We start from the raw sequence: 20,497 nt of genomic DNA, 5'->3' as shown, positions 1-20,497 counted from the left end.
TTAACTTCGTGCAATTTCAAATACTGTTATACATTATATACATTATATATCTGAATATGTTTCGATATTATCTGGTGTAAGTTAATAATAAAAATAAAAGAAGAAAAAAAATACCTGAGAAGCATTAGCATGATGATGAGCAGGTGGAGGCAATGGAGGACTCTGAGTACGATGTGGAGGCACAAGTCCATATTGAGCCCCCGGTGATGGAGCAGTACCTGCACTCCCATGCTAATAAAAAGCAGGCAAGTTGTTTGTTTTGTATCGTAATTTTTTATATATATTATGTGATAAAGATTATTATTATTTTACTTACCATTGGTGCATCATAAGTTGGTATTGGTACTCCACGACTTTGAGGACTTGCAGTGGGTACCATAATGCAACCAGACATAGAGACTTCTACTTTAGGAGGTTCCATAGTACCAGTTACCTATAAGTAATTCGAATACGCATTTAACTAAACGTTCTAAATATATATATATATATGACTTTAAAATAAGAATAGACGTACTTGAGGTTTAGGCCCAGCTGGACGTGGGCAACCTACAGCCGCTGCAACAGTTTGTGGACCAACGAGATGTGGTTGCGTTGGAGGACTTGCAACTGCTCCAGTTACCATTGGTGGTACTACTGCTTGTAATAAATGAGTTTTTGGATTGAGCGGATGTGGTTGCCCATTTATACCTTTTGCTGTTACTGGCTGTGAAACTGGATGATGTATTCTCTGAGTTGGTGCAGATACGACACTAGCTGGATGAACATTGATTGGTAATTTTTGAGACATATTTATTATGGTGGATGGTTGTTGTTGCTGCTGTTTTGCTGCCTGTAGCAGATGTTGCTTAGGATTAGGTGGTACACCTGTATTATTAAGTACTGGTGACATTGGTTGTCCTTGCTTTCCATTCCCTGTACTCACTTGTGCCTGTTTTGTACATGGACTCAAATTAGGTGAGACCACTCTACCACCAGGAATTTGCAAATGGAGACTTTGTATTGCTTGAGTCGGTTGTTTAATGATATTTTGCACTACTGTCTGACTTGGTAATATTGGAACTACAGGCTTCGTAATAACGATTTGTTGTTGAGATTGAGGCTGAGATTGAGATTGTGGCTGAAGTTGAGATTGTGGCTGAAGTTGAGGTTGTGGCTGAAGTTGAGGTTGTGGCTGAAGTTGAGATTGTGGCTGAAGTTGAGATTGTGGCTGAAGTTGAGATTGAGATTGAGATTGAGCCTGAGACTGAGACTGAGACTGAGACAGAGATTGAGACAGAGATTGAACTTGAGGCTGTGGCTGTGGCTGCAGTTGTGGTTGAGTCTGAGCCTGAAGCTGAACCTGAGTCTGAAGCTGAGCCAGAGGCTGAACCTGAGGCTGAATGTGAGGCTGGACCTGAGACTGAACCTGAGGCTGAACCTGAGGCTGAATGTGAGGCTGGACCTGAGGCTGGACCTGAGGCTGAATCTGAGGCTGAATCTGAGGCTGAACCTGAGGCTGAACCTGAGGCTGAACCTGAGGCTGAACCTGAGGCTGAACTTGAGCCTGAAGTTGAGGTTGCGGTTGAGGTTGGGGTTGAGGTTGAGGTTGAGGTTGAGTTTGAGATGGAAGCTGAGGCTGAGGCTGAAGCTGAGGCTGAGGCTGAGGCTGAGGCTGAGTAGATAATTTGCTTGCATTCAATACATGAGCTTTCAAACTCGTAGGTTTATTCTGTATAGTAGAAGTTGATACTGGTTGTGATGGAGCTACACTCGGTATTGTTGACATGGTTGTAACAGTTGTACATGTTGTAGATGATTGCACGACTGTAATGGTAGAAGTGGCTTGAATAATTGGAGATTGAGGCTTTGTAATAACACTAGCTTGTGACGATATCAGTTGATTTTGTATTGGTTGACAAGGTACAGTTTCCACAGGCTGTTCTTTTTTCGATTCTTCATTAACCGTCGCAATGGTATTATCGAATGCCGATTTTGGTTGCATTGATTCATTGATTGAACTTTCATTGACTGTTACATTAGCACTTCGAATTTCGCTGATCGTTTTAGTAGCAGTTTGTTGTTGATTAGCTGGTGTACTAACTGGTATATATTGACCTTCCTCTGACTCTCTCATTGGTATTAACATTCCTGTAACTGGATCAATCAATGTTGTTGGTTCTAGAGATACAGATTTCTGTTCAGGTGGTGCCAACGTTTGATTGGTTTCTTCCACTTTTAGATTAGATTCTTCAGTCACAGTGTTTTCATTCTTATTCTCAAGCTTTTTCGATGTGGTAACAACCAATTTAATAAATTTCTCCTCTCCGCTATCGTCATTATTTTCAGAAGTCCTTCTTGTCACTTTACGACTACCCCTTGGTGATTTCCGTGGTTCGGTAACTTGTACCTTAGGTTGTGTAGTTTGTACATTGCGTGGTGAATTGTTGTGTCTAGTACTTCTTCTAGTAGTATGTATACTACCAACATTACCGCTCGATAAGTTCTTATTTGTCGATGCACGTACTACATCTTCGATGACGTCATCAACAGTATTCCTGCTGCCATCTTTTTCTGCTAATCTTCTAGACTTCCTTGTGTTAGTAGCTGGCGAAACTAATTCTTCCAAAGGTAATTCTTTAACAGTAGTATGTGGTCCAGATTTAATAGTGAGAATTAGACGAGGTCGACCAGGATTGTCTTCTTCGCTGTCGTCATGAAATTCGTAAACGTCGGCATACGGTAACTTATGTGCAACATGATGTTTGCTTCCCCTAGACGTTCTTCCACCTCTTTTATGTCCAGCTGCTGCAGTAGTGGTTCTACCGCGTCTAACTCCACCTCGACTGCTAGCACCTCGTTTCGCTTTTGATCTACCACGACGACTCTTCGTTAATTCTGCCTCGCACGTCTCCACACCTTCGTCTTGATCGTCATTAACTGTTGTATTCTTTTTATTTTCCTCCTCAGTTGTTTCAGTTTCGAACCAATCGGATTCACTCTTTGCCGTCTCCAGAGAATTATTGTGAGTTTCTTGACTTTGTTGTAGATCTTCATCGCCATCGTTACCTTCGCCATCACACAAGGCATCCACTTTCTTTATTACACTTTCTATATTTACTTCCTTGGCCGACCAATAATCACTATCTTCTTTGCTATCAGTTGGATCTTCTTTTGACACATCTATAGCAAGCGGATCTGTACTTGGTTCTTTCAATGGATCTTCGACCGGTTCTTCATCCAATTCAACCTCTTCATTTTCTTTTGTTACTACTTCTTCCTCCTCTTCTTCTTCCTCGTCTTCTTCCTCTTTCACTTCACTTACAACTTCAGATTTTATAGTTGTCTCATTCTCAAGTTTTGGTACAAGAATATTTAATACTTCTGTTTTTGGAACGCAAGACGTTAACTTTTCCGATTCAACAAATTCATGTTTCTCTTCCTTAGGTTTTATATCCGTCTCACATGACTGTTCTAAAGGTGGCTCTGTTTTTGGGATAGTAAATTTCATTTCTTCCTTTAACGTTGTATCTTCTTGCTTTATAATAACAGCTGGCTCTTGCTTAATAATTTCAATAGGTTGGGTTGATTGTATCGGCGGTGTTAATTGCATAGGTTGAGCAGTCTGTCCTATTTGTGACTCAGAATCTGCTGCTGATTTTTCTGTCTGTACTATACGTGGTTCTATGGATTCCCTTACATTGTCAGTCATCGAAGTAGTTGAAACAGTCGTTGATACGGTCGTTGGTATGACTCTAGTTATTATTGATTGTGAGACTGCAGGACCAACAGGTAAATGAGACTTTGCAAGTGAAGCCGCTTGAGGAACAGGTGACATTCTTTGACAACTAGAGAAAGATACAGTTGTTTGTGGAATGATGCATTTGTCACCGCTCGTTGTGGATTGTACTGTTGGTGTTAATTGTTGGGATACTATTGGTACCACCGTTTTAATTAAGGATTGATTAGCAGAAGGAACTGTTGGTGGACCCAGACCATGCATCATAGATTTATGAACTATGTGAGATTGTCCATGTGCTATGATCACAGGACTAGGTGTAGAACAACGTGGTACATGAGTGGTTAAGAGTTGGGATAATTCTTGTTTAGGTCGTGGAGAAAGAACATTGTTATCTCCCGTTACGGACACTGGTATTTGTTTCTGAGATCTCGATTGTAAAGGACAATTTTCTGTAATGTTAGATGACTTTCCAAATGCTGGACTAGACGTGCTTGCACTAATTTCAATTTTAGCTGTTTCAGGTATATACGTAGGTGGTTGATTAGGCGAAGGAACCTTTGGAGAAGTTGAGGCCTTGTTTGTAGATTCTGGTATAACAGCAGGTGATAATTTAGGCTCTTCTAATCTTTGCGGTGGTTCATTTGGATTAACTGAGAGTAACGTTTCTATTACAGACTTGTTCCCTAAAGCAGCGGAATCTCTTGAACTCTTGACTTGTATGCCCGGTGCCAATGGTGGTACTGGCATGTAAGGACGTGGTGGAATATTTAAAGTTAATGGTGGCAAACCACCTCGAGGATAACTTGGAGTAAGTGGTCTCAAACCAGCAGCATGTTGAATCACTGGTTGTTGAGTTGCTGCAGTTGAATAGATCTGTTGTACTGTTACTTCTGGTCTATGCGCAGAAATGGGAACACTCACTGCAATTCTAGTTGGTGGCGGTGAAGGCTTTCCAACGGTGGACACATGAGGACTCAATGCAGAATTTCGATTCCATTGTCCATTTGGTGAAAGAGGTTGTGGAATTCTCGGAGATAATTGTGATGGTATCAAAGGTGGTATTCTTGATGGAACGAGTGGTGGTAAAGGCGTTATACTCGATGGTGAAGATGAAGATGGTGTTGAAATATTTTGCATTCTTGGAGAAGCTTGACGCATTGGTACCATTTGAGATTGAGGTGAAACTGGTAGTCTTTGATACAAAGGTTGTACACTAATCGTTGATGGTCTTGGACTGGCTGCCGAAATTCGTGAAGTTTCATTTGCGATCGGTACGTTACATGATCCCAACATCGGTTGTTTGTACGTTGGTGGCGATGATGTTGAAGTTCGATGGGATTGAGAAACTCTCTCAGGACTAGCTATTGTAACACCGGATTCGACCGTATCAATTTGTACAGTTTTTGTTGTATCACGAGATTTATGTTCATTGAGGTTCCAAGAATGTGCAATTACTGAATTCGGAGAGTTCTGCGATTTCGGAATTACAGGATTAAGTGGTAAACGAGCTTCCACCGGTTTCTCTGCTGCAACAATAGCAAGTGTCATCGTAGTTGGTGTTGTCTTTGTTGGTGATTTATAAAACGACGGAATATCTGGCGTTTTTGGTGGTTGAGTTAGATCGAAGTTCTCGTAATTTGGATCTTCTTCAGTGTCTGTATCTATTTGAAGATCATGCTCGCTTTGAGGAGTATCAGGTTTTAGATCTTCGCCTTCGACTGCTGATGCATTCAAACTTTCAACTGCTTGTTGCATTTCCTCAACATCCTCTTGGGGTGCTTCAGCTGGAGGACCAGTTGTACCATCTACCTCATTGTCCTCTTCCTCTCCTTCGTAAGAGAAATCTTCGGTAGAACCACCGAAAGTTTCTTCTAACAACGCTGCAACAGCATCTTCTGTTTCTTCCTGAGAAATAGCGACTCTTGGTTTATCCTCATTTTGTACAGGTGGTGTTGTTGAAACAGAGACTTCCGTTTCGTCTCTACTATTACGAGATTGGCAACCACTTTCACGTTCTTCAGGCTCCGAGATACTTTTAACTGCATTCTCATGAATAGTTTCATCAATTTCTATTCCAAAACCGGGTATAAATTTCTCTTTCTTCTTTTCAGGCTTCGGCGGTTGTTGAATGACACCGCTTACAATAGGAGTACTGATAGCTGAGACCGTTGATGTATTCGATGTTACGACTTTGGGTATGGGACTTAACAGTGTATCTCTAAGAGCTGGCAAAGTTGGAGACAACGTTTTCGGAATCAAAGGACTACTTGCTCTTGGAGGACTTGGGTCTGCACCAAGATAAGGTAATTCACCGGTCTTTTCATGATGGTGGTGATGATGATGATGATGGTGATGATAATCTTTCCGACTACGTTCTTCCTTCGATTTCTTACGTTTCTTTTTCTTTTCCTTAACCTTTTCGGGTACGGTAGTCGGTGTAGATGGTTCAACGCTATCATTATCATCGGTGAAACGGAAAACGTCGTGTTCATTGGACTCTGTACAAGCAACTGCGGATTTTGGTGAATTTGGTAGGCCTAAAAGTTTAGCCTCAATTTCTCGTCCAGCTTCAGCAAGATCAACGCTATTCTCATCTTCCTGATGATGTCTCTGTCGTTTCTTTTCTGTTTTTCTTCTAACCCTTTCAACGTCAAGAACTGGACTACGTCCACCGTCGCTGTCAGAAACATAAGCATTATTTTCAGATGTCATATTACTGAGTCTATCAAAGAAAGTATCTGAAGGTGGAGGATCATCAACGTCGTCAGAAAGCGGACCAAATATATCTTCCATTCTTTGCGAATCTCTAGCTTCTTGCCTATTCAATCTTTTCCTTCTTGCTTTAACCTTGTCTTCTCCGTTTCGTTCTCTTCTTTTATCTTTCTTCGTTCTCTGCTTCTTATCAGCACGCATCCTTTCTTCGGCATTGTCAATGGTTGTCACTGTTGTCGCCGTCGGTGTACTGCTACTACTAATTGTTACAGATTCAGTTGCATGATTAGAACGACACTCTGAATCAGTCGATATAACGTTAGCTTTACTTTTATGATCTGTAGTTTCGGTAGATTCGAGCTTCGAATTCTCTTCGCTGGACACTGAATTTTTCTGACGCTTTTGTTTCTTTTTATGTGATTTCTTACGCGAATCTCTTTCGTGATTATTGACGACAATCGTTGGATGACTCGTTTGGTATGCGACTCTTTCGTCATCGTCAGAAGTACGTACATCCTCCTTTGCATTGGTATGTACACTGTTAATAACAACGTTGGTGGTATCCAATGGATTTTGTTTCTCTTCTGTATCGGCAAAGCCAAGATCCACGTCACTTTCAAGAAATCTATCCGTTTTAACATTCTTTCGAACTTTATTGTTAAAGGATTCCTCTTCCTCGCTGGTGTCAGAATGAATTCGAGACCTTGATCCCTTTCTTGATAAAGACTTTGCTCTAGCCGAGTCTGATTCGGACGTAGCCTCGTCCTCAGTTAAAGCTTTGCTACTAACCGAATCACCATCCCAAGATGTACTTTGTTTCTTTTCTTCTCGTCTGGCACGGCTTTGCTTCAGCTGTGAAAACTTATCTTTCAAACGTACTTGACGTTTCTCCTCTTCCAATTTCTGCATGTTTTTCGTCGAACGTGCCTTCACTTTATCGTACATACTGATGTAAGCTGGCTCATCGTCCACAATATCAAATATCGAATGTTTCTTGGGTTCGTCGCTATCTGTATCGGTTGCCGAAGGATGTCGCGCAACTTGCATATCGTGAGTAGGACCATCGTCAACGTCACTGTGTTGATTCGAAGAAGTCTGCTGTTGATGGAACTGCGACGTATCCCTCGAGTGATTAGAACTCGTAGATGTTTGTTCGTTCGGTGAATTTGATTCATTACGTTTAGAGAGTTCTAATCTCGATAAAAATTCTTTGTCGGCTTCCTGACAGACCCTAGGACTACGTTCCCTCGATTCTTTTTCAGATCTTCTTTTACTTCTTTGTTTCTCTTTAACACTTTCTCTATTGTTTTCTCTATTCTCTCTATTGGATTCCCTAACATCGGTATGAGTCGTATCCCCCCTAGTATTATCTTGTACAGTACCAATGGATTCTTTGCTCTCTCTACTTTCCCTACTTTCTCGACTAGAACGATGAGAGTCATTGCGATGTTTGCGATCCTCCGATCTTCTATTTTGTCTAGGCCGATCTTTGCTGTCTCTACGATGATCAGAGATCTTCATACGTTTGGTATCATCCTCGGTGGGGCAATCTTGGGACGAACACCTACGTTTTATAGGAACCGGGGCTGGAGCAGCTGCAGCTGCAGCAGCAACAGCAGCAGCAGCAGTCTGCTGTTGGATCTGAGACTGCGTTACCGATTGATGTAAATGATTATCAGTAGGTTGACGCCTACTTTCTTCGCGTTCACGTTTTTCCTTATCCTTTTCCTCGCGATCCCTTCTCTTCTCTCGTTCGACCTTTTCCTTCTCACGTTTCTCTTGATCTTCTCGCTCCCTTCTCTTCTCCCTTTCGTGTTTCTCTCTCTCCAATCTTTCCCTCTCCTCCTTCTCACGTTTTTCCTTCTCCAATCTCTCGCGTTCCTCCTTCTCCTTCCGCCTCTCTCGTTCCAAACGTTCCTTCTCCTCCCTCTCACGTTTCCTCTCCTTATCAAGACGTTCCTTTTCCTCCCTTCTCCTCTCCCGTTCCAATCTCTCCCTTTCCTCTTTCTCTCGCCTTTCCTGTTCCTCCCGTTCCTTCCTGAGACGTTCCTTCTCCTGTTTCTCCCGTTCCAAACGCAATTCACGTTCCTTCCTCTCCCGTTCCTCCCGATCCCTTCTCTCTCTTTCTTCGCGTTCCCTACGTTCCTGCCTCTCCTTTTCCTCCCGCTCTCTCTTCTCACGTTCCAACCGTTCCTTCTCTCTCCTCTCCTTCTCCCTGAATTCGTTCTCCTCCCTCTCCTTCTTCTCACGTTCTCGTTCCTCCCGTTCCCTTCTATCCTTCTCCTGACGTTCCTTGTCCAATCTCTCTCTTTCTCTACGTTCCTCATCCTTCTCCCTTCTCTCTCTCTCCTCTCGTTCCTTACGTTCCTGTCTGTCACGATCTTCCTTATCTCTTCGTTCCTGTCTTTCCCGATCATCCTTCTCCCTTCTTTCCTTATCCTCTCGTTCTCTCCTTTCGTACCTCGTTTCCTTGGTCTCTTTGAAATCTCTACTGTGATTATCAGTTTCATTGACATCATTGTTGCTTAAAGCTTCTTTATCGTCCCTGTCTTTGCGATCAACTTCCTCTTTTCTCGATCTTCTCTGACAATCCTTCGCTTTACTGTGTTTAGAATCTCTACTATCCCTACCCTCTCGAGAATCTCTTCTCTCCCTACTATTGCTACTACTGCCAATCTCCTTTCGTAAACGAGCACGAGGTACATCGACCGAGGAAGAGGATAACGAAGACGTGCTGAACGTGGACGATATCGTGGAAGACAATGGCACCGAAGAGGAAACGGTTGTCAAGGAAGATTGATGATATTGACCGCCGCTCGATAAAGACTGCTGTTGTATCGTGCCTGACGAGGTAGAGGGGATCGATGTTGTAGATGTTGCTGTCGTTAAAATCATCGTCGTTGCCGTAATAACACCGGATGCTGCTGCTGCTGCCGCCGCCGCCGCCGCCGCCGCCGCGGCTGCTGCTGCTGTTGCCGCTGCTGACAAGGAAATTGTAGACGCTGCTGATATCGCGGAGGATGACGAGGAGGATGATGACGTTAAACACGTTAAAGAAGAAGAAGAAGAAGAAGAAATGGTAGAGGAAGAGGAACAGGACGAGGATGATGTTGACGAAGATATCGCCACTGACGACGACGAATTATTCAAAACTGTATTACTACTAGAAAGTAATCCTCGATTCGTCGAGGCGCTGAGGCTGTGAATACTACATACACTACTATTACCACTAAGAAGGCTACTGGCCGACCCTAAACCGCTACTATTACCACTGCTTGCTGCCGTTCCGCTACTTGCAAGACCGATGGGCAAAGAAACCGGTGGTAATTCCGGACTGACGGTTTTGATCGACGTGCCCGGAGTGATCGGTGTCGCTGGGGTTGGGTGTACACAATTGTGCTGCATCGTCGAGCGTGGATCAGTCGTTTTTAATACCAACGGAACCATGCTCGTCGAGAGCATCGTGCTACTACCACCGATGTGACTGCTCACAGAGGAGGTACTAGTCAGTTGCACCGGCGGATGACTAGGAAATGGATACTGCAGGCAAACTTTGCTGGTGCAACCCCCGCTAGAAGTTAGCCCAGCCGTGCTACCGATCATCGAACTGACGCCTATAACGCCCGTAAATTCTTTCGGTTCGTATTTTTCACTGAAGTTCTCCAGTCGTTTCGAATCCTCGTCGAAAACACTTCTTTTCGCGAGAACGGATTTCACTATGTCCGACGGTTGCACTTCATGTAGATCCAAGTCAAGGAGTTTATGTCGGAATTTAAAACGTTCCGAAGCGCTGGCGTCGAGTTTTGCCAAAGCATCGCCACCGGCTGCACTCAGAGCTCTCGAGCCCGACCACTTTTCATATTTCTCGTCGAGGGAACGTATTCTCTCTTCGAGACTAGGAGACTGGGGCGCCGTCTCGCTGTCGGAACTCGTTGGACTGGGGCTCAAATGTCTAGGCGGTGGCGAGGCTGGTGGCTGTGGTGCCGTACAAGGGCTGGCCGCAACCGAGAGCCCGCTGGCACAAGGTGGACTAGTGACTTTCAGACTGCTGCTACTCGACCGAGCATTACTGCTGTTACCGTTATTGTTGTTGTTGTTGTTGCTGTTGTTGTTGTTGTTATTGTTGTTGTTGTTATTGGTGTTGTTGTTGTTGCTATTACTAGTGTTGTTGTTGTTCAACATCTGAGTCGCAAACCTTGGTAAAGGTAACGACAGAGGACCCTCGTGACTCCTTTCGCGAAATCTTCTTGGCTCGCTCGGCACAAGGTTCTCAGGTCTTTCATCGACAAGAGGCGTTCCTGGTCGTGATCCATCGTGATGCTCATGATGTCTAGACGTCAGAACGAAGAAAAACAAAAAGTTAGAGATATCGCACATAAATCTAAGACGATACGAAAAACTCTTTCTCTCGTTCTCCCCATTCTTTCCTCTAACTTATTCAATCTCACCTGCTAGAAGTATCTCGGCGACGCTTACAAGGTCCAGGACCCCTGCCATCACAGCTACTTCTTCTCGTACTATGATGCACCACCACTTTGCTGTCACTTACGCGTCTAACGTCCATGCCTTTTCTACCGGAATGAGAAGTTACCAACAACGATGCGATTTCAGGTTCATCGTCCTCGCATAATATCGTCGTTGAACTTCCATCCAACTTAACTCGTTTCTTAGGTGCAAAACCAACTTCGTCGCCGCTACTGTGACACTCCTCGAGCTGTTCCAATAAATGAACTCGCTCCTTTTGAAGATGCCTGATGTCGGGCGGAGGTAAAATAGGTGGCGGTGGAACAGGTGGCTCCACGCTGGTAACGACACTCTGGACGGCATGTCGTCGAGACGATGGGGGTGGTGGACAATCATCATCGTTGAGTTTACCGTCGCTCAGAACGCTGCTCTGATAATCGTCGTGGCTCGCGCCGCTTCCCTGGCTGAATTCGTCGTAACTTCGAAATCTACGTGGCGTTGGGTCGTTGTAGTCGCCGTCGTAGTATGAATCTTGATAGGAACGCCTACTGCTACGCGACATCGCCGTTGGATGAGCAGGACTGGCCCCTGGAGTGCTACCACCACCGGAAGTACGAGAGTAACTACTAGTTGTCCTTGATCTTGGGGGTGTATCGTAACGCGTAAATCGACCGCTCGAATTTGACATTGTAACTGCTGATTCAAAGCTGCTACGCTCCCTCCTGTAATGAATCCTTTCAGTAACGCGTGAATTCTACTTTGTGCTCTTTATTTGGGGGTGACGATGATACTTAAAGCTAGATATGCATACATTAGTCATTATTAATTATACAATTTATACATTATAAAAAATATTTGTGAAAAAATCCACATTAGATATAGTTGCAAATATTTTTCTTTAAACGATTCAAGTCTTTTAACTTTTAATTGTATATACAATATTACATATATATATATACATATATATATATACACACACACACACACAAATAGAATATATAATTATACATACGCAACATCGAAGGTTGTCGCCGGCGAAGGCCTGGTGTCCCAAGGTTTTTCACCAGCAACTCCTTGTCTTTCCAGATGTTCATAAAAAGTTTCCTGGCATTCTCTGGACGCGAAATCCACTTGAAGACGACGTCCACGAAGCGCGGCTCCTCTCATTTCCTTCACAGCAGCCTGAGCGCAGCTTATTTGTTCGAAGAAGACTAACGCATGGCCACGTTCACGATCCACCACGATTTGCGTTATAGAACCGAACTGATGGAACTGCATGTTCAAGTATTTTTCTGACATGCAATCTACAAAACGAACACCGTACACATAATTTACTTATTATTATATTACAAATGCATGTGCATCATCAGCATGACAGAATGATCACAGATTTAATATGCAAAATGTTGGGATTACCTCCTATACCATCTACCCAGACGCAAGAGGTGGGCATAGATTTTCCAAATCCAAGTTTGATACGATTCGCACCTAGATGTTCGCCATCCATAGATCTCATGGCCTTAACGACACTACCGATATCTGAATACTGACAAAATGCATAGCTCGAAACAGCGCCTTGCTTTTTGATGTCAATTTCCTGCGAAGGCAAACAAAAAAGGATACATTTATATAAGATAGAACTTGATGAATAATGAAAAGTGCGACGATGCAAACCGATCCTCCTGGACTTACTATAATTTCGCCAAAAGGCTCAAAGTGTTTCCTGAGTTCAGACGCAGTTACATCTTTTTCGAGATTCCCAATAAAGAGCGTCCTCGTTGCTTTGGGATGATACTCGTCTAGTTCGGCCTCGTACGGCCTAAACTCGTTGTCCTCGACGTCGTATCCTTGATAAGGCGCAACTTCGATCTTGCAACCGAAAAATAGTTTATCATGAGAGACTTCCAGGGCTTTCTCAACGTCCTCGGGTTTCTTGAAGCAGACCAGAGCGTATCTGTCGCCCGCTGCACCGACAACCTTCACCCACGTGACCTTCCCATGCTTTTTATACTCATGGAAAAGGCCATCCTTGAGGGAAGTGTCGCTGCTACGAGCAGGAAGGTTCCGTACGCAGATTGCCAGTGGCCTGCGATCTTCGGTGACTGCAACAGCATTTCCAGCACGATGCGGTGAACTTCCTGGTGACGTGCTTGCGGCGGACGTGCTACCGGCGGAACTGCCGCTTCGACTACTACTGCTGCTACCGGAACGACTGCTACCGCTCGGTGAGCTACTACCGCTTCGAGATTTTCTACGTTGTTTCTTGTGTTGTCGGTGGACACTGCTGCTACTACCACCTCCGCCTCCGCCACCTGTTCGTATTATAATAAAAGAGATTAACACTCACAATAAATCAAAGAAATACATCGGTCTATAAAATAAACTCGAAGAACATTTGATTTATAAATTTTACCTGGCTCATCCTGGTAGGAATCATTGGTAGCCGGCGAGGGTGGTGGTGGTGCATTACTATATCTCGATGAAGTCGTCGACTCGTAAGCAGAGGACCAGGAAGACGGTGCCCGATGACGATCTAAATGGGGCGGGGGTGGCGGCCCGGAGCCGTAAGGGCCTGTCCTCGGGTAAAGCCGATCCCTCGCCCTGCTCGACGTCACGTGGTAAGAGCTACCAGGTGGTGGACGTCCACGTGGTATATAGCCACCAGGTTCACCGCTGTTAGGATCCGATGGATGGCCTTGAACGACGACGACGCCGCCTCCGGTGCTGCCGACGCCGCCACCGCTCCCGGCATTGCTGCCACCGCCTCCACTGCCGGCACCCCCGCCGCCGCTGTAGAAACCCCCATGGGAACCTCCGTGCGAGCTACCGTGTGAACTTCTCGACTCGACGAAGCTACTCTCGCTGCCACCGCCACCGACAATGACGCTGCCGCTGACGCCGACGCCAACGCCGCCCCCGCTGCCACTGCCACCGCTGCCGCCGACGCCGCTGCTAACGCCAACTGCGTTACCACCACTGCCTCCGACGACTCCGCCGACTCCGCCGACGACGCCGCCACCAGATCCGACGATACCCCCGCTACTTCCTCCGACGACGCCAACACCACCCCCGACACCACCGACGCCTCCTCCACCTCCGCCTCCGGCACCACCGCCGCCACTCGAGCCATGATCCTCCGAACTTCTGAAACATACCAAGTCGAACTTAGTCTAGCCTGATGCTAGAGATTCCTCTTGTTTTGTTTCCTTGCTTGCACGAACGTGATCGTTATGCCTAAAGTGTTTGTGTGTTCACGTGATCACGATGCCAAGTGTTTCGTTAAACGAACCAAGTCTTTTATTCCCTACTCATAATGTTTATATCGCCTAAATGAATTTTCCCATATGCATTTTTAATCTTCATCTTTTATACGCATATTTCTGTATGCAAGAGCCAATGCTAGTACTAACGTAACCTCGTCAACTATAGAAAAAGAAAAAGGAAAAAAAGAAAAGAAGATGGTCGATGCGAGATGCGAGTCATGTTCGAAGGAAAGAAAAAAAGATCATCCGCCTGAGATTATCCATGGCGATGCATCAAGAGGATATCCGCGATGGGACAAGTTCTTCATTGTAAAATCCAACGCCGAAGGACAAAACTTTGCGCGTGTCACGTCGGTCACGCCAAAGAAGATTCCAAATCGTGACACGGATGTGGAAAGCCCCAAGAGAGAAGAGATTTCGAAACGTTCTCCTGCGGCTACTGATCTCTAACCAATCATCAGGGAGACACGTTATTCAAAGAAGGCTATCGATGTTGTGGTTTGTAAAAGAGAACCAGATAGGAGGTTAGGATTTGGTTAAGGAAAAACGAGTTCTATGATTACCCTTGGCTACTCCTAACCTCAAAGAATCTTTTAACAAATTCGTTATTCGTTCTTTCCCATTAAGGTTCTCTGAAAAAAGAAAAAAGAAAAAAGAAAGAAAGAAAGAAAAAAAATATCACATTGAAAAAAATGTTCAAAGAATACCGTCGAAAGGATAGAATTTCTCTTTTTCAATCTTAAGGGATATTCCCACTGAATCGAAATATTTCCCCGAAATATACATTCTATCGCATATAATGTAGACGCGCGTTCGTGTTGCACTATGCATCTACGTTCAATATAGTATACAGAAGAGAAGGGGCGGGGAGCAAGGGTTAATCGTAGCTTCTTGCATGTGTCGTGACTTGTTTGGCATGCACGGTATGGGCACAATAATATACTCGATAAGATATTTCTAGAGTCGTATCGGCATACCTCTTAGCGCATGCGCATTGACGAAAGAAAGGCAGGGTCACGACAAATTAGTCTAACGCCTTATTTATCTATAGCCAAGTTCTCTCTTTTAACCTATACTATGATTCTCTTTCTCCACCTTTCACGAGCGTGTGTCGCCGCCACCACCGTCTCCTCTTCCTCCTCTTCCTCCTCCTTATAATACGTTTCACTCGATCGTATCAGAAAAATTTCGTCGAACTATCGATTCTTATAGAGAAATGATAAGCCTTATATTTATAAACGTCTGATTCATAAGTGGATTGTAAACCTTGAATGCGGTGATAAATATTAAACAATGACGTCATCCTCTTAGCGAAGTTTGCACGAATCACCAATGATTACGTTACGATCAAAGTTCGAATGTCTCTTGAAAGAATAAACAGACCTACACGTATTCCGTAAATAAAAAGAGAGAGAAAGAGAGAGAGGGGGGAGGGGGAAGGGATCGTACATTCCTAACTACGGCACTGACGGTTCTCCCCTCCACCTCCACCTCAATCTACTGCTCCTTCTCTCTCTTTCTCTACTCCCTCCCACTCTTCCCACCAGGCCCCGAGCATCCACCATAACGTCGTACGCCCTCTCCCTTGTCGTCACGCTTCGACGTACCGTCACTCGACAACGAAACGCGTGGCAACGTCGCCTTCTTCGTCGTCATTTTCTTCGACAATACTCCGTCCGTCTATTCGTCTGTCCGTCTGTCCGTTCGTCGGTCGTCGTCGTGTCTTCGAAATCGTCACGGTCGTCTAACTTTTCATGGAAATGCAACCACCATTACTACACTTCGGCGAGACATTCCTCTAAGTACGTGCAATAACCTAACTATGTTTCTTTCCCCCAGCCCTTTCCTTCCTTCCTTCTTTCCTTTCAGTTAAAAGATATTATTATAAGATCTCTAACTAATCTCTATGTGAGACTCTTCTCTTCTTCCTAATAGTTCTCAATTTACGAATTAATCATTCCACATGCAAAAAGAAAAAAAGAAAAAAGGAAAACCTTAAAAAAAATTTGAGTCCATCAAAAATATACTACGCGAGTCAATATGACAGTGAAAAATTGGAGTAACTACCATAGGTATCTAAAAAATTATTCATTTATAGTGAGGAAAGTAATTAATAAAAGAAGCTCTTATTATTACGTATCACAATGTGTGGTATAACACCCACTAGGAAAAAATATCGCAGTATATACACAAAGCAGTATATATACATATATATATATATATAACGAAATGGTAGGTAAGACAAACAAATGATGAAATTTCTTTTATAGAACGAGATATATCTCGGGGTCGATGTTAAAAACGATAATAAAATTCATTACTTGTAGGGTACCGACGGTCACGATAAAGTCGAAAGCTACAATTTTTTCCAGGAAATACTTTCACGAGAAATCGATTAGTCCGGTGTTGTCCGTGACGCAGTCCAAAAGAGAAAAACATATTTTTATCGAATTCGATACAACTCGATCGATATGTCTTTCCCCAGTTTGATAAGGATTATAATTATCATCATAATCATAAAAATGATTTGAACATTATTATCTCTATCTACTTAAAGATGTCTCAACGTTTCCATGAATTACATATACATATTATGAGCTGTCCGTATGGTCCTATGATAGGAAAAGGATAAATGTTGATAAGGTCATACAATTTTTCACAATTTATCTTTTCAATAACAACAATTCGTACTTGCTTTTTAATATACACGATGCACCGTCTTGCGAACGACGACGACGACGACGACGACGACGACGACACTTAGCACTTATATTTAATCCAAATTCACTGTAATCCAGCACTGCATCCATTGGGTAAGTCGCCGACATGTCGAATAAATGAGTTTCACTACATTTCCTTTTTATCGCACTGGCATTGTTTTTACACATCGTATTGCGATATTTTTAGTCTCGTATTGAATATTATGAATATCCAAAGTTAAGGTATATCAATATAATTAAATAGAGGGGATTAAGAATATAAGGAATTATACATAAGGATGGGCAAAGACCATATGACAAAAACAAAAAAAAAAAAAAACGAAGAGACACCTAATACGTGTAATGACGTTTCAATGTCGTTTTACCTGCTTCCGGTATAACATGCGATTTAATCGATTCCCTGCGACGTGACTCATCATAAAGTGGTTTTTGCACATACATACCGAGAGAGGGGACCGTACACATATAAAAGCCATTCGAAATGTACAAAAATATCGTTATCGGGTTCTCTTGTCACAAGAACAACACGTACAGCGATAGGAGACATTGCTTTTAAGATTTTACGTTCACGATCCATGATTCTTATCTATATTTGGTTATAATGATACGTTGATCATTATGAATCATCCATCATGGATCATTATGGAGGATTAAAAATTCTGATCCCGCATTCATGTTTATTTCAAATTGTCTGCTGAATTAACTAAACTGAGAGAACTTAGGTATGCCTATATTAAACATACCCATAATAGGTATAAGCATAAAACGGATCCATATATATTATCCTAGGGCATTGCATAGTTTAGCAAAAGAAAAAAATAAATGAACAAGATCCCGCCGTATCTCACCCGTGCGAGGGAAATCTATGTTGAAGATGCTGGGGCTCGTAGTACTGTGTCGTAAGGGCTCGTTCGTCCAAAGTGTGCTCAGTCGCGTGAGCCTTCGCTGCGGACTTGATATCCATGAACGCCACCGTCGCGGAGGCGCCCCCGGTGTTAATCGAGGAACCGCCGCCCCCGCTGCCACCGCCGCTGCCGGAACTGGAACCGGAACCACCCTCGTTGCCCTCCCCGAGGGAACCACCGGAACCTCCGTCCACAGGGCACACCTCGCCCCGCGGCAGCAGCTTGACGCTCTGCACGCGTCCATACCTATAATCGGAGAAACATAATTCATTTATTTACAATCATTTTGAACAAATAAATATTATTTCATTTTTTTTTTCTTTTCCAAGACAAAACTTGTTGGTTTGTCTGATCAATGGACAATAAGTCGAAATCTTTCTCACCGTTATTCGTTAATTTTTCATTCGTTACAACAAAAGCAAATGTGGATCTACAGTATATTTATCCTAAACCTTCCCTCCCCCTCCCGTACCAAAGTCATCCCAACAATTGTTCATCGTTAAATAATCTTTAGAAGAAGGAATCAGTGATTTGCATATTTATCAAAAGAAATCTCATTATGTCGTAGTTAAATGATAGCGATTAGCAGAGCGAGAGGTTAGTAGATGGGAGGAGGGTAGGTGGATTGGGTTGGGTGGAGCAATGAACATGAAAGCAAACGTTCTTCCAACGATATATACGATCGGTTGAGTCATCGTACGAGTTGAAGTGGCATATTCCAACGTAAAAGTTCAAAGGAACTCGAGAATAAACGAGGATGTAGGAGGAGGGGGAGGAGAGATGGGGAATAGGAACGGGGGAGAATGTTTTTCTACAAATATGTCGCATCAATATTTCAGCATCGAACAAAATAGAGTAGGCAACGAAATAAAAGAAAAGAAAAGAGGAAGAAGACAGGTACAAGCAGCAGGCAGGCAAGCAAGCAAGCAAGGAAGGTAAGGCAGGCAAAGTCCGTGGAGCGTTTCCATAGGAGTAGAGGATGCGGAGAAGACGACAGTGCACGACGAGATCTGGCAACGTTGGTTGGGGTATAATACTCTGGTCGGCGAACGGCAACAGCGCAAAAGGGATCCTCGTTGAGAGAGATCGTTTGGGATTTCGAAGAAGGGAGGAGACCCTGTAATCCTCTGCCCGTAGAAACCTCTCGCGATACCCGACACGAGAGCGGAGGAAATTAAGTCGAAGGAAGAGAAAGACGGATAGAGGTTAGAGGAGGTAGAGATGGCAAAGAACGAGGAGAGAGGAGGAGGTAGTGGTAGAGGTGGAGATATAGATGGGAGAGGCGAGGCGGGCAAGGTAAGGGGGGAAGGGGAAGAGAGGAGGAGAGGAGAGAGCGCACGCGCGCAAAAGCATTTGCGCGCGGGTTGAAAGAAGCCATGGAGAAGGGCACGGAGGGGTAAGAGGAGAAAGGAGACACCGAGACGAGACCTCGATCGAAGTCTTCCTCCGGCGGCGCATTCAGATCCGTACGGATAAAAGCCCTTGCGGATGTTTTTGCAGAGCGGCCATGACAGCACCAGCCTTTCCCTCGCTTCGTAGAAAGAAGATAAACTTATATGTATATATTTCATGTATTTTACCGAGTTGAAACGTGCGTACAGAAGAAGGAAGTATATCGAAATGCTCGAGGGGATATATATATATATATATATGTTTGAGAAAAGGAAGAGACTACTTCAAAAAGAAGGTGCATGTACGTAAGAGACTAAAGTATAGAGAGAGAGAAGCAGAAAATGGCGTCGGTAAAGGTTACCCACCATTAACGTTTAGTCACCGTCGACGTGTACCTTCCAGACAGTTAGTTCTTTTTATTTTCTTTCTTTCTTTCTTTTCCTTTTTCTTTTTTATTTTATTCCTCCAAAGAGAGCTCGCAGAATATTGTATCTTGTATAAAAATGAGAGAAAAAAAAAAAAAGAGAATTTGTAGAAAGAGGTTGGTTGCTCTCGGTGAGAATAATACACGAGTATGGGTATAACGTCCATCGATGATGACGAGGTGGTGGAGAAAGAGAATGGAGAAGAAGGGGAAAAGGACGAGGAGGTGGGAGGAGGAGGAGGAGGAAGAAGACGAACGAGAGAATGACGGCGTAGTTCCCTCGACGCAGAAATAAGGGGAGATTCGGGTGCGGTGGTGTGGGGTGGGCTGGGGAAGAAGCAGGTTCTCTCATTCTTTCTCTCTTTCTTTCTCGAGAAAGAAAGAGAGGGAGAGGGAGTGCGCAAGGAGTGGGGATAATCGTCGATAAGAGGATGAAAGGGCCACGGTGATTGGTCGAACGGTAAGAGAAGAGCGATGCGCAGACGCAGCATCGAAGGCTCGACTTTTCTCAGCGAGTCGATCGGCCGATCTCGCGCGAGTTGCACGTACTACTCTGTTCGCTCTCTTTAAAAAAAAGAAAGAAAAAAAAAGGAAAGAAACCGATTATTTGATCGAGTAAACTTCCGATATATTCTTTTCCCTTTAACAACAACAACATCTACGACGACGACGACGACGACGCACGAAGATATTTTATCCATACTTTTTTTTTTCGAAGTATCGATAATAGCGCAGTCGTATCATAATTAAAAAAAGTCCGTCGAAATTGTCGTTTTCATTGCATCTTACGGTATTTTCTTTTGTTTTGCATTTTGTTCTTCTTGATAAGGAAGAAAACAAAAGATTTAAAGAAAGAAAGAAAGAAAAAAAAATGGGATTAATGAGGGACACGGATAGAG

The 20,497-nt window shown here is 43.8% G+C and overlaps 1 protein-coding gene and 1 long non-coding RNA gene across 5 annotated transcripts in view; one reads left to right on the top strand and one right to left on the bottom strand.

The window, feature by feature from the left end:
- Positions 1–20,497, bottom strand: part of LOC118445352 (uncharacterized) — a 66,903-nt gene that overhangs the window by 2,238 nt on the left and 44,168 nt on the right. The window contains exons 2-10 of one of the 3 annotated variants that reach the window (XM_035874696.2): positions 17,726–18,028; positions 13,308–14,038; positions 12,587–13,206; positions 12,311–12,491; positions 11,907–12,198; positions 10,879–11,628; positions 515–10,760; positions 317–433; positions 115–231 (exon numbers count right to left, since the gene is read on the bottom strand). In XM_035874696.2, coding sequence (XP_035730589.2) covers positions 115–231; positions 317–433; positions 515–10,760; positions 10,879–11,628; positions 11,907–12,198; positions 12,311–12,491; positions 12,587–13,206; positions 13,308–14,038; positions 17,726–18,028 — 13,357 coding nt within the window. The remainder of the gene's footprint in view (positions 1–114; positions 232–316; positions 434–514; positions 10,761–10,878; positions 11,629–11,906; positions 12,199–12,310; positions 12,492–12,586; positions 13,207–13,307; positions 14,039–17,725; positions 18,029–20,497) is intronic. The other 2 variants (XM_035874697.2, XM_035874698.2) reach the window with 2 other exon arrangements.
- LOC118445359 (uncharacterized) lies at positions 13,927–17,777 on the top strand. Of its 2 annotated transcripts, none has more exons than XR_014983204.1 (3): positions 13,927–16,389; positions 16,485–17,599; positions 17,667–17,777. It is a non-coding gene; the product is annotated as an uncharacterized LOC118445359 (long non-coding RNA). The 2 variants fall into 2 exon arrangements; XR_014983205.1 differs by having other exon boundaries at positions 13,927–15,959; positions 16,093–16,389; positions 16,485–17,730.

Source organism: Vespa mandarinia, chromosome 18 (genome assembly GCF_050613455.1).
Source record: "Vespa mandarinia isolate Hongniang chromosome 18, ASM5061345v1, whole genome shotgun sequence".
Lineage (NCBI taxonomy): Eukaryota > Metazoa > Arthropoda > Insecta > Hymenoptera > Vespidae > Vespa > Vespa mandarinia.
Note: the sequence above shows the minus strand (reverse complement) of the source record. Positions and strands in the feature narration are given on the sequence as shown.